The 13,646-nt window shown below is 39.1% G+C and overlaps 1 protein-coding gene across 2 annotated transcripts; it reads right to left on the bottom strand.

The window, feature by feature from the left end:
• Window positions 1–5,023: 5,023 nt before the first annotated feature.
• Window positions 5,024–13,268, bottom strand: NPY1R (neuropeptide Y receptor Y1). 2 transcript variants are annotated; one of them, XM_037142843.2, is made up of 4 exons: window positions 13,135–13,268; window positions 11,976–12,048; window positions 7,075–7,919; window positions 5,024–6,962 (listed from the first exon to the last, which is right to left on the bottom strand). In XM_037142843.2, the coding sequence occupies exons 3-4, from the start codon at window positions 7,768–7,770 to the stop codon at window positions 6,504–6,506; spliced, it is 1,155 nt and encodes a 384-aa protein (XP_036998738.2). In that variant the 5' UTR covers window positions 7,771–7,919; window positions 11,976–12,048; window positions 13,135–13,268; the 3' UTR covers window positions 5,024–6,503. The 2 variants fall into 2 exon arrangements, with proteins under 2 accessions (XP_036998738.2, XP_036998737.2); XM_037142842.2 differs by lacking the exon at window positions 11,976–12,048.
• Window positions 13,269–13,646: the final 378 nt, after the last annotated feature.

The following is a 13,646-nucleotide window of genomic DNA, read 5'->3' as shown; positions in this document are numbered from 1 at the left end:
TTATAATTTTAACTTGCTTTTTCCTGATTACTAATGACACTGAACAATTCATATTTTTAACAACAATTTGAATTTCTTTTTTTGTCAAGTTCAAATATTTGGTCCATATTCCTACTGAGTTTTCTTGTTTCTCTTAACAGCATTTTAAATAAAATCGGGATACCAGAGCTTTGGTTTATTTTTCCAGCTCTACTGAGGTATAACTGACAAACAAAACTGTAAGATGTTTAAAGTGTACAATGTGATGCTTTAATATATGTATGCATTGTGAAAAGACTCCCCCCATCCAATTAACATTGCATCACTTCATGTGTTTCCCTTCCTTTTTTTGTTGGAATATTTAAGTTCTCCTTTTTTTTTTTTTTTTAGTAAATTCCAGGTTTACAATACAGTGTTATCAATTATAGTCACCATGTTATACATTAGATCCTAAGACTTAATTCATCGTAAACTGAAAGTGCATGTATTCTTCACTAAACTCTTCCTGAATTTCCCTCACCCTGCAGCCCTTGGCAATCACTCTTCTTCTCTCCATTTGTAAAAGTTATTTTTTTTTTTTAGATTCCACACGTAAGTGATACCATGAAGAATTTGTCTAGCTTATTTCACTTAGCATATTATGCCCTCCAGGTTCAACCCTCAACCATGTTGTCACAAATAAAAAGATTTCTTCATATTTAAGGCTGAATTTCATCATCTTTATCCATTCATCCACTGATGGACGCTTAGGTTGTCTCCATACTTTGGTTATTATGAATAATGCTGCAATGAATATTGGAGTACCAATATCTCTTTGATATATTGATATCATTTCCTTTGCATATATACCCAAAAGTGGGATCATAGGGTCATTCTGTTTTTACTTTATTAGGAAAGAAATACTATATACTATTTCTACAGTGGATGTACCAATTTACATAACCGCAAACGGTATACAAGGGTTCTCTTCATCTCTTTGCCAGTAATTACCTCTGACTTTTTCATAATAGACATGCTAGTGAGGTGATGATATTTCATTGTGATTTTGATCAGCCTTTCCCTGATGATTGGTGATGTGGGGCATCTCTTCAAATACCTGTCAGCCATGTGAATGTCTTCTTTGGAAAAACATCTGTTAGGTCCTTTCCCCATTTTTGAATTGTTTTTTTGTTACTATTTCTTTTCATCTATGTGGATCTTTATATTTAAATTTGGCTTTTATGACGTCTTTTGTTAAAACTTGATCAACAAACTGTAAAATCTTGGTCAAGCTCCTAGAGGTAAAAAAAATAAGGGGGCCTCCCTACGACTGGGTCTTCCTAAAGTTTTTAACTCAAAGACTTGTCCATGCCAGACTCCCGCCAATTTGTCAATGACAGTTCAAATTTTTCACTCGGCAGTCTCTGCTGCGGTAAACCCTGATTCTCCGGGTCTGCCGGTCTCTTAATTTGGGGGCAGCAGTTAGTTTTGTGACCTCACATCTCTGATAGATATCAGAAGAATTATTGGATTTTCAGTTTGCTCAGCATTTCACTCGTGTGACCGGGGGACAAAGTCCAAACTCTTTACTAGCCAGACTAGAAATGAGAAGTAGGGGTTTCTTTTTGGAGTGATGAAAATGTTCTGGAATTCTAGAGTGATGATGATTACACAGGTCTATGGTTATACCAAAATCCACTGGAAAGCACTTTAAAAAGGTGAATTTTATAGTATGTCAATTATATCTCAAAAAAAATGAAGAAAAAAATTGGCCAGAAATACAAACAAATCTTGTCAATGTTTATTCCTGATGCCAAAGCAAACAGAGCCTCAGGCAAAGCTAGAGATAGTCCTGTAATAAAATATAGTTGTGTTTAAACTATGCCAGAAAACATAGCCCATAATGTGATGTTGCTAGGTGAGGGGATAGTTGTATAATTACATCAATAAACTTTGCTTAGTATGTTTTTTGGTTTGAGTGGAATATTGCTCACCTTTTGTGAACATCAACAATTTTAATTGAGAGTCCCATGTGTTCTCTCCCAAGCAGGATTCCTGGTTTAGAAGTCAGGCAGTCAAAAATCTTTGTTCTATGTCCGTTCAGATGACAGTTCCCCAGCCAGAGGCTAGAGTATGAGATCATGTAGGGTAATGCTTCTGGCTCCGAAAAGGAAGGTTCACAGAAACCTACTAAGGTTTCAAACCCCACTCATTTATCGGGAAAATGATCCTAGAAGATGACTGAGGTATGGCTGGGAAACTAAAAAGACTAGAGATCATGGATGGAGAGCGGATGACAGCTAGTGGTAGGAGGAGGTTAGGAGGTGGAGGGATTGAGCAAAAAGGAAAAAGGACTATGGACATGGACAACAGTGTGGTGGCTGGGGTGGGAAGGGGGATATAATGACTGAATGTTCATGGAAAACATACAATAAAGATAAAAATAAAGTAAAATAAAAAGATAAAGTACAGCATAGGAAATAAAATAATATAATAACTGTGCATGGTGCTAAGTCGGTACTTGAAATACCAGGGTACTACTTTGTAAAGTACATGATTGACTAACCACTATGCTGTACACCTGAAACTTATATAAAACCCTGGAAGGCAGAGGAAATAGAGAACTAGAGAAAAGGAAGAGATTTGCATTGATAATCCTTGGGTGGAGCAGATCTGTGTCTCAATACTGCAATTCTGCCTAAATTACTACGATTAGGAATTTGGTTACATCTCAAAGAATGGCTTCGAAAAATATCTATTTTTTACCTTTCTGAGGTTGTTTAGAATTGGAACAGACCTGGATTCCAAGAAGTCATGAGTAGATCCAGTAACGGAAAGATTGGAGAGGGAGAGGTTGGGGAATTCAGGCAATGCGGCATGTCAGGAATATTTTCGGTGTGTGTTACAGACTCACAGTCAGAAACCAAATTGCCTGGATTTAAACCCAAGTGCATTTAAATCCTGGACATAGATCTTGGCTGTTATTTGGTAGTTGAGGGACATTGGACAAGTCACATAACCATTCTAGGTTTCATTTTCCTTGTCTGTAAAATAAGGAAAACAATAGTAGTACCTTATAGGGCAGTTTGTCATAGTACTCTGTAGGTAATAGTTTTTATAAGAAATCAGGAAATGAATAGCAATAAACATAAACCCACTGCAGAATTATACATTTCTCTCTCTCCCCTCTCTCTCTCTCTATATATATATATATATGTAGATGTAGATGTATATGCATACGTATACATATATTCATACCCATACAATGTAAATGCAAACATATTGATAAAGGAATCATTATATGAAAGAAATTTAGGAAATCTTATTAGTTTGCCCTAGAATGCTATGCCTCATTTTCAAGGGCAGACTCTTTTAAGTCTAACATATCTCCAAAAGACTAGAGGGATAAATAAATGAAGAAAACATGGAGACTATGACAGAATGTGTGTCTCACTGAGCAATACATTCTCCAGCAGAATCCCAGCCTGCTGAGGAAAGCAAGCCTGACTGGGGTGAAGGACTCAGCAGTGCCCATAAACTCGCTGAACTGCAGTGAGGGAACAGGGCCCGAGTTATCCCTGGACCCCAGCGAAAATCAACAACTTTCTAGCACTTCTACACTGTGAAGACACACTTTCATTGGGAAAATATTTGTATATTTAGTTGTGAAATTTTGAAAAATACAGCATAATATGCACTTATATTTTCTTGGAAGCTTATGGAATAAAAAAAAAGGGAATGAGAATATCCAATAAACAGTAAATAAATAAAGTTAATATGAATGGTCAAATTTTATTTTTAGGTAGAATCCTCCAATTCAAAAGATAATTTATGGACACAAATAATCAAAGTGACCATATTCTCTCAATTCTTCCACTTCAATCCATTCTTTATGGTAGCCAAAGTGAGAAAGAAGGCAGATGCCCTGACAATGTAACTTGTAAAGAGAGAAAAAAGTGATTTTTCTAAAACCTTACCTTAAGTCCAGCTCATCATTTAGTTTATTCATACGGGACAGACCCAGATTTGATGCCTCTCCACTCATTCCTCAGGATGCAGCTCAAATTCTTCAACGTGCGCTTCAGTCTCCCATTATGGGAACTGGCCAAATGTTAGTCACAAATTCTCAGAAATACTTAAGTACTTGACATAATACTTGGCACCTCCTGTTTAAAAATTCTAGCTATTATCATTTTATTATAAATGTATATAAGCTACCTTATAGCTATGCTCTTGTACTAAGCTCATAATTTATTTGTTCTTGGGTTTAAGAACACCCAGTGGTTCCACAGTGTGTATGTAATATGGCATTTATTTTTTTGAAAGTTGATGGGTCTGTTGTTGAACCTAGGCTTCACTATTGGTTCATTGATATCTTTTGATAAGAGAGAAGAATTTAATATTAAGCTCATGACTTATGTAAAGTCAAGGAATCAGCAGCCTACACCACCGAACAAACATCCTAGAAATGGCCATTGTAGCAAATGTGGTGGCAATGAAGCGCCTCCGTATCAAGGCTTTGCTCAAGTGCTGATTTGTTTCCATAGCACCTAGGTAAAGAATGGCAACACTTCCCATTAGACCTTCAAAGCGGAAAAACATTTAGCTTAAAATTCCAGGTTTTGGTATAAAGGAAAATTATATTTTGCCATCTATTATTAAAACTTGGTTTCAGAATTTTTTTCTTGTTCAGTTAAAGAAAATTCATTCTTAGGCTATAATTTAAATTCATGTTAACATTCAATGTCGAAAGTTTGATATTTGCTTGATTTATAAGACAAATTATGCAAGGTTCTAAAATCTACAAGGTCCCTTTTGCTCAGTTCAGGAGGAAAAAAAGAACATAATAAAAAAGAAAAAAACATCTCCTTGGTAGAGATAAACTTAGGAGCAGGAGTCCCAGAAAATGTCAGGATGTGAAGTCAATATGCTCATAAATGAGAGAGAAGGAAGTTTAGTCATTTTTATTTATTTATTTGTTTTTAGAAATATGTAGTTTTAAAACTCCTAAGGATCGGGCACTGTGCTAAACACATTGGGCACATAGAACCATGTAAATCCGCCTCTGCCTTCAAGAAGCTTCAAAAAGCAAAGGGAAAAGACTGGGCCATCAACAGTTACACCACAGTGCAGAACATGTTTCGTTCTCCAGTGGACATAGTGTGCTGTGCGGATGCCATGGGGCGGGGGGGAGACATGGAAACAAGAAGAAAGAAGAAAAGAAAACGAAGCTGCAGAGAGACACAAGAGACTCAGAAAAAGCAAAAGCAATTTTAATAAAGAAAATGTCTAACCTTCTAAAATCAACACATTTAATACTTTGTGTGTATACTACATCAAAGATATGTCTTCTTCTTTAAAATATCTTTTCTCCAAATGATTCTGAGGCTCAATCACGATTACAAGGTACAGGAAACTGAGTATATTAACACGACATGACTACTCAGGACTCTATATAGTACATTATTAAAGAGACTCCACAAGGTACAGTTTATACAGGTTAACATGAGCTATGTGAAGTGTTTTCGGTTTTTAGGTACTTATCCCTGCTAGCCAGGGCGAACATTCTTTTAACATTGTACCTTGGTGTCCTTTTCTGAAAGACATTCAAAATTAAAAATGAGTTACAATATAGGCACTGATGTATGGAAAATACACTTTGTGTTTTTATACATTGTAAGCTGGAAATTGCATGTATATTTATCTAGAAAGCTTGACAAACACCAAACAGTTTGTGAAAGATGGCAAACCTCTTGCCCATCAATTCAAATAAATATAATTCAACTATCTGCAGCATCATCAACTTAACTGTTAAACTAATTGCTTTGAAATCCTTTGGTTGTTGGGTACCAAAAATAGTTTTGTAATTAGGGAACTGCCTTGCCACTTCATTCTTGTGGGTGGCCCAACCTCCCTGGCATTCACAGCTGAGAAATATTTATACTTTTATGCATTTTTATCATAAGTGATAATTAATTAGAAGCAAATTAAATACTATCCTAAATTATATTTTAAAAATGCAAATCACTCCTGGATGACTTTAGACTATAGGTATGCAAGACACAGGCTCTCTTTTGGCCCCAACTCCTAGATGCTATTTGCAGGCCATCACCTCTGTAACTGACGGAAACAATGACTATAGTTAGTACATCAAGATCGCTCAGTCTAGTGACCATCTCACTGTCACTAAGGATGGCTCAATGTAATTGGAGTGTCAGGTGTAGCGCTTCCAAAGTCACTGATAGTAATGCTTCAAATAAATGTCATTCCAATAAATACAGAATAAAAAAACTTCTATAACATATGCATAAATTTACAAAAAGCATTTTCAAGATGTCTGGTCAAAACTATTGCTAGAAGATTCCAAAGCCCATTCGTCTTGTTGCAAATGTGATTATGACGGTTACAATGAAAGCAGTGGAAAGCAACACAGTCAAATCTTGGTCTTTCTTCAGTGATGTCAACCCCAGTCCTTGGTTGAACGGGTGGTGAAAGTATGCTGCGGGTTGTGCTTTTTTGAAACAGATGTCAACTGGCACCGTGTGCTACAGCAGCTTCAGATCGTTATCGTTGTTGTTAATTTTCTTAAATGCGACTGGGCTTGCTTGCTTCAAAGAAGTCTTAGAAACATCTGTGTGCATGGTAGACATGGCTATTGTCTCATAGTCGTCATCCCGAGACCGGAAATCACAGAAGTTAAAGAAGAACTGCAGGTCTCTCTGGAAATTTTTGTTCAGGAATCCATAAAATATGGGGTTGACGCAGGTGGATATCATGGCCGTGAGGTGGCAGAGCAAGAAGAAGAGGTTGTGGTTGCACGTAGAAATGATGTGATGGTTCCAGTCGAACACCGTGTTGAAGATGGTAAGGGGCAGCCAGCAGACGGCAAAGGCAACCACAATGGACAGCAGCATGATGTTGATTCTTTTGGTTTCACTGGACCTGTACTTATTGTCTCTCATCTTGTCCATCATGTTGTTCCTTCTTTTTAGGCGAATATATATCTGTAGAGAAAAGGGGGAAAAGTGAGCTCACATAAAACCACTTATTTAATGAGGAATTCTTTGGAAAGAAGGTAAAAATGGAAATGGTGGGAGGAGAGAGGAGCTTTCTTACCTTGAAGTAGCAAATAAATATAAAACAGAGTGGGCCGAAATACTGCAGCACCAAGAGGAGAGTGGTGTAAGACAGCCTGTGAGAGTCCGATGGGAATTTATCAAAGCATACGTATTTGTCCTTGAACCCATCGAGTGTGACATTCTGGAGCGGTTCATCACTCAACACTTGATAGATCAGGAAGGGCAAAGACGAAGCCACAGCAAGGAGCCAAATGACAGCAATAGCTACATAAGCATGTCTATTATTTGGTCTCCATCCTCGGGGGTTGATGATCAGCTGATGTCGCTCCACAGCAATGAGAACCAGAGAGAAAATGGACACAGTGATTGAAACACACTGCACAAAAGGATTCAGCTTGCACATTGCTTCGCCAAAAACCCAGTGGTCCATTATCGTGTAGACAAATGTGAAGGGGAGACACATGATGGCAACAAGCAAGTCTGAGAAGGAGAGGTTCACAATCAGGATGTTGGTAACATTTCTCATCTCTTTTTGTTTCAAGATGATTATGATCAAGGCCAAGTTTCCAGTGACCCCAAGAATTATCACAGCTCCGTAAGCTAGAGCTATTATAAATATCATGGCCAAGGGCAGATGACAATGATTTTCAAAAGCCCAAAATTGGGAATTATTTTTTGAAAAATTATAGTAGATTGAATGATTTTCAGCCTGGGAAAATATTGTTAAATCCATTTTGATTGCTTTAGTTGTTATAGATTACTTTAGACAAATGGATGGTATGTTTCTTCAAAGCAGGTCAAATGTTCAGCTTATTCTTATTCCTCATTGGCATCCACTTATCAAAATTATTCTGAATTCTTCATTTCTTAGAACTGAACAATCTGTAAAGAGAAAATGACCAATTGCATTACTAATTTTATTGAGGGCAGGCAAAATGAATTCTGACTCATAGTACTGTTTAAATTGAAGACAAACAAAATGAAATCTGTATAAACATATTTTAAAAATAGCAGAAACAGTGTAAACATTTTGAAAAAATCTCAATACTTTTTCATTTGACTTGTTTACACAAACATATGGTCTGTAAATTAGTAAACTCTGTGAATCTCATGTTCAAGGTCTTATATAAACTACTATCAGCATATTTCTAAACACTGTAAGAATATGAATGTATAACAAAAAAACTTAACGTGCAGCTTAAAATACAAGAAACATATGAAACAAGCAAAGCAACAACACAACAAAAACAAAACTACCCAATTCTTTCTCTTACTATAGAAATGAGAGAATTCTTATAAAGGTCAAGTTGTAATAATAGCTCCATCATACACTGAACTGCTGCTCCTTAAGGAAGACATTATTTAACACAATATATTCAGAAAGAAATTATTAATACAATGAAACATTAAGAAATTGTCATACGAAGGGCTGTTGAAGAAACAGAAGATATTTAATCCAGAAAAAAACTTAACAGGGATGGTAATAGATGTCTTTTCATCTTTGAGTGGGTAGCATCTGGCGTAGGAATCTAGGCTTATAATATGTCTAATTACAGAAGTTAGAACCAAAGGAAGTATATTATATTTTAAAAATCTTCATACCATTACAAGGAACAAATGTTTAATCAAATGGAATGAACTGCCTGCAAATCTAGCAAGTATCTATACAAGCAAGTTAATAACCACTGCATGTAAAGCTTCTAGTTCTTGCATTTGTGTAGATAGCTCTGAAATTCTAACTGTAAGATTATATAAGTTTGTTAACATGTCAGAAGCTTTCAAAAGATCTCTAAGATTCTATTCTTATAAATATCTTCCTTCCTCTCTAAAATACTAATTCTGGTTATACTTTTGATCTTTCACAGCACTTTTACCAACAAAACAAATTACAGACCATAGTTTTGCAAAAATGAAAACTTTTAAAAAAATCTCAGATTTACCCTAGATTACTAAGTAAATAAATGAGGGGAGACTTATGTTAACTACCAGGCCATTGTGCCTATGTTAAGAAGGGTAATTTCATTTCTTTCCTCCTTTCTTGAGAACAATAAAGGGAATCATGCAGATTTACTTCCACTGAAAAGGAGATAAGACATTTAATGAACCAACAATATGTTTGCTTTTTAAGTGGTGTCTCTAATGAAACTTTCCTTGAATGTTTTTGCTTTCTAGAATGGGAACTGTTTCTATTATACAGCCAAAACTTGAATTTATAAAACCAAAAGAATAAAATAAAAGTTGCTAACATTAAGTGAGAACAAAAGTATTAAGACTGGGAATGGTAGTGGAACGGTTTCTAATGTGAATATTATTAGAAATACAGCTCTCCTCTCCTCTAGGACATACCCTGTCAGGACTCCTAAACTTACGTGGTGGTCATCACACTTCTTCTCTCAAGAATACCAAAGGCAGAGAGAATGATCTATGCCTCTAAGTTCCTGAAAATAAGCCTTGAAGAACCAAGTGATCTAAAAATCCTTTGGAAATTTCTCACTTCGGAATTCAAGAAAATTCTGCATCATGCTTCATACGCAGGTTGTTACCATGATACTTACCAGAGAAGTGTGAGTTTTTCCTCCTTATTAAGAGTAAAAATAGCTGAATAGGAAAGTATATCCTCTTTGTCCTGTGACTTCTCATAGCTCCCTGTCACCAGTCACCACCAGGGGAATAGATACCCAGGCGTGAGATTTGGACTATTGACTACATGCCTCAGCCTGACGCTTGAAGACCTCCACATTATGCTTTCTTCTGCCTTTCCCTCTTTGCTTTGAGAGCCCCATTGTGAACACTCTGTTCCAGGTAGGCCAGTCTCTTCACCCTCCACCAGTGCACTTGGCCTGTTTGAACGCCTGCACCTTTGCCCAGAGATTTCTTTTTGCAGGTGTTCTGTCTCGTCACCAATGCAACTTCCACCCATTTTTCGAAGCACCATTTAGTCCCTCAAATCCTTAACTGGCTCCTCTCAATTGTCATATAACCTCTTTAAAGTCGGTATTGTATATACCTCATTGTACCTTGCAAATATTAGATTTAGAATAAAAATGTGACATAGTAGATGTGTGGTTGGAATAGCAGGTTCTTCCATGAGTTAGTCTTACATCAGTAGCTGAAATCTCTCCCAGTCCTTTTACATGCAAAAGTGGGTGCTAATTTAATAGATCTATTATTAGGTCAGGTATGTAGGGAAAAATGTTCCACTTTGGGTTAAAAAAATTGTTTATGAAAGAAAATTCATTTTCCCAATACATAGTTACTGAACACTAATTTTGTGTCAAGCATGGTGTTAGTGGAGACAGTTGTGACATTCTCATTGAGTTTCTAACCTTGTGAGCAGAGAAAGACATAAGTAAATAAAACAGAGCATGCCTGATGATACTAAGTGCTATGGAGAGAACTAAAGCAAGGAGGGGGGACTAGGATTGTTAGGAGCTGCACTTTATCTTGGGTGGCAGAAAAGGCCTCTACCTGCCTAAGGGGAGGTGAGTTAAGACATGAGGGTGGTGAGGGAGGAGGCTATTCAGGGAGCTCAGGGACTGCGTCCCAAGTGGACAGAATATAAAATCCCTATGGCTGGAGGGTACCTGGTGTGTGGAACAGCACTGGAAAAGGTAAACAGAGGAGGGGCAGACTCTGTAGGGCCCTATTCTATGGAACAGTCTTTGACTTTTTCCTCTGACAAAGATGAGGAATCCCTGGAGAGTCTTTGGTAAAGGCATGTAGTTACATGAGTTGTTTTAAAATTTTTACTCTAGCTGCCATTTTCAGCAGACTTAAGAACAGGAAAGAAAAGAAGTAGGGAGATTCATAAAGAGGTTAGTGCATTAGTCCAAGTGAAAGATAATGAAGGTGCAGACCAAAGGTGTAATGGAAAGAAAAAATGGAAATTTTACATCCACTGACTTGGACAAAATTCAATATGTATGGAAATTAATGCAAACATTTATTAAATTATTACAATGTATGGGCTACAAAGATAGCCTTCTAATAGGTGAGTTTATGTAAATATACTGAAACTATAATACCTTTGAAATTACATATGGTAGACATTTCTTGTGAGGAATAGTATTCTTACTAAGAAGTTAACTGAGGTATACAGAAAATGTGAACTATTTTTTAAAGTATTTGCAAGCCTCCTTTGCTAAGTGTATTGTTGAGTAATCATTCTAGTTGGATAAAACAGTTCCCCATGGGATAAAATGTATATATTTTCAGCCTACCTTAGTATAATTTCGAGACAGAGTAATTGCCAGAAAGCAACAATACTAAGAGGAAAAATTTACATGCATTATCTTTACAAAAATTATTTATTATTCCAATATATATTTCTAAAACAAGGCATGCAACTACAGACACTGAAAAAATTAAAGATTGTTAAATCTCATTATCACTGTCACATGCATTTATAGACAAAACAGAGACACTGCACGCATCCCCAGCTGGGAAATTAGCCCCTTCCCGAAAGCACATTTCTTTCTCCTTTCCAATTAGAACACTGGCCTTTCACCACTTGCTGTTTTAGTGCTGTTACTACTTGGAAATATTGCTTCTGTATTTCATAGCCTCCTGCAGATAAAAACATTTTTATAAACTCAGAATTGGCTGTTCACCTCATTTCCTTTGGAAAAGAAATATCAGTCTTGTTACATGCGGCCTCCCAAAGTTACTGCTAATTCATCTCCATGAGTTGCATATTCCTGGTTCCTTCTTCTCCAAGGAGGGCTTGTTCAACAGACCGCTGCCTTTAAACACTAAGGAAGGCTGATACCGTCAGAGTCACTCACACAGAAGCTCTGATCAGTAGTCATGGGTGGGGAACTGGGCTGGATAGCTTTCTGCTCTGTCTTGCTTCACCAGGGAGGCAGCCTGCAGTCTTGGAACTGGCAGCTACTGTTTCTCCACTCTGTCCAAGCAGAGACAGACAAGCTCTGCACTTACCGGAGCATGTATGCCACTTAGCAAGTTATGCTTTCCCCCTAGGATCCAGGTGAACATGGCACATCTGAGAGCACTTAAAAAAAGGAAAAGTCAAATCACACTTTCTCTGTCCTCCCCTAGGATCTTACCATGCAGCGCGCTTAGGCCCCCACCGTTTTCATATTGTGTAACTACGTGAATTGCCCCACATTTGCCTCATTCCTAACACCCCCCACGCCTGCCCCCACCCACACACTTGCCACCCATCTATGAGGGCACATCCCTACCTATGATGATTAGGACTGGCAAAATGGAAAACCATCCAAACCAACCAAAAACAAACAAGCAGAGCCCAAACTCGGTCAGTTCGTTTTGTTCCAAAATCAGTCCTTAATGCATTCGCCTCTCTCCAGTCTACCTGGAGACCACGGGAAGACTCTTAAACCACCTCCACCTCCGCGCAGTCCTCTAAACAAGCCTGGCTGCTAACATCACTGTTTTGAAAGAAGGTGAAGTGCTAGATGATTAAAACTGGGGAATGGGGTAGAGGGCTCAGGGCGCAGCGACAGACTGGAGGGCCCAGCACAGGGGGATGGGGCTCGATTCCAGTCCAGCCGGGGACACACAAGTGTCCCAAGAGACCACATCTGCGCTGGGGTCCGCGGCCTTGGGGACCAGCCGGGACCTCAGCCTGACACGTGCTGAGAGAAGGGGCTGAAAGCCGAAGACCCACCGAGCGCCCGCTCCCCAGACTATCCCGGTACTCCTTCCTCCGCGAAAACTCCAGTCGCCTACCCCAGCAGGGGCTCCAGCCCGCTCCAGGCCAATGCGGCAGATGAGCAAGGTGAGGGGAAGTCCAACAAAGACACCTGTCGACCCCTTGCCTTTTTTAGGGGAGGAGAACTCGATCCCGTCCAGAAGTCCTCCGGGAGCTGGGCGCGCGGATGCCGCAGGTCCCGGTCACCAATGTCCCCATTCCCCTGGACTGGAGTCCTGGAACCGTCCGATCACGACCTACCGGCGCGGGGACCTGACCAGAAGGGCTGACTGCTCTTCCCACCTCAGTCTCCCAGGGCCAGTTTCTGGCTCTCCTACGCTTTTTTTCTTCCTCTCATATCCTTCACTCCATCAGTGAGTAATTTCTCAAAAGTCCCTTACAAGGTGTAAACTTGCAACTTACCCTCCGATGGATTTGTCTTTTGCGCCCCTGTTTAGTGAAGCGGGAAGGATGGCCAAGGAAGGGAGCAGGGAGAGGAGAAAAGAACCGCTGGCATTTCTCCTGCTCACACCCCAAAGATTGATGAAGATAAGCAGAGACGCCCCTTAAAGCCGAACTCCGCCTCATCCCCGGGTCACGTGACGCGCCCCAAGAGTTGCGCCTGGAGCTCCCCCCACAAACACCTCTTCTTGGCTGTACCCCTCGGGGGTGCATTGCCTAGTCATTCTGGGCAGAAATGCAATGAAATCGACACATTCTTAGACATGGACGCACGCTGCTAGACACCGACTCACGATGCAGAGGAAAGTAACTCATCGGCACCGTGCGTGCCTCTGTGAAGGCAAGGCAGTTTTTCAGGGCTTCTAAAAAGTCGGTGCCACTGTTCTTTGTTTGCAGGTCAATGCCACCTTGTGGCCGAAGTTTTACCCCTCTGAAAACCTGGAGCGTAAGCCCAGCTGCAGAACGGAAGGGGC

Source organism: Artibeus jamaicensis, unplaced genomic scaffold (genome assembly GCF_021234435.1).
Source record: "Artibeus jamaicensis isolate MK-2021 breed Jamaican fruit bat unplaced genomic scaffold, CSHL_Jam_final scaffold_537, whole genome shotgun sequence".
Classification (NCBI taxonomy): domain Eukaryota; kingdom Metazoa; phylum Chordata; class Mammalia; order Chiroptera; family Phyllostomidae; genus Artibeus; species Artibeus jamaicensis.
This window is presented reverse-complemented; position numbering and strand designations above follow the sequence as displayed.

What these genes read in the sequence shown, in the direction of transcription:
- NPY1R (XM_037142843.2), bottom strand. Translation starts at nt 7,770, where the DNA reads ATGGATTTAACAATATTTTCCCAGGCTGAAAATCATTCAATCTACTAT. An exon ending in TATTTATTTGCTACTTCAAG is followed by an intron (nt 6,963 to 7,074) that starts GTAAGAAAGCTC and finishes TTTTCTCTACAG; the next exon opens with ATATATATTCGCCTAAAAAG.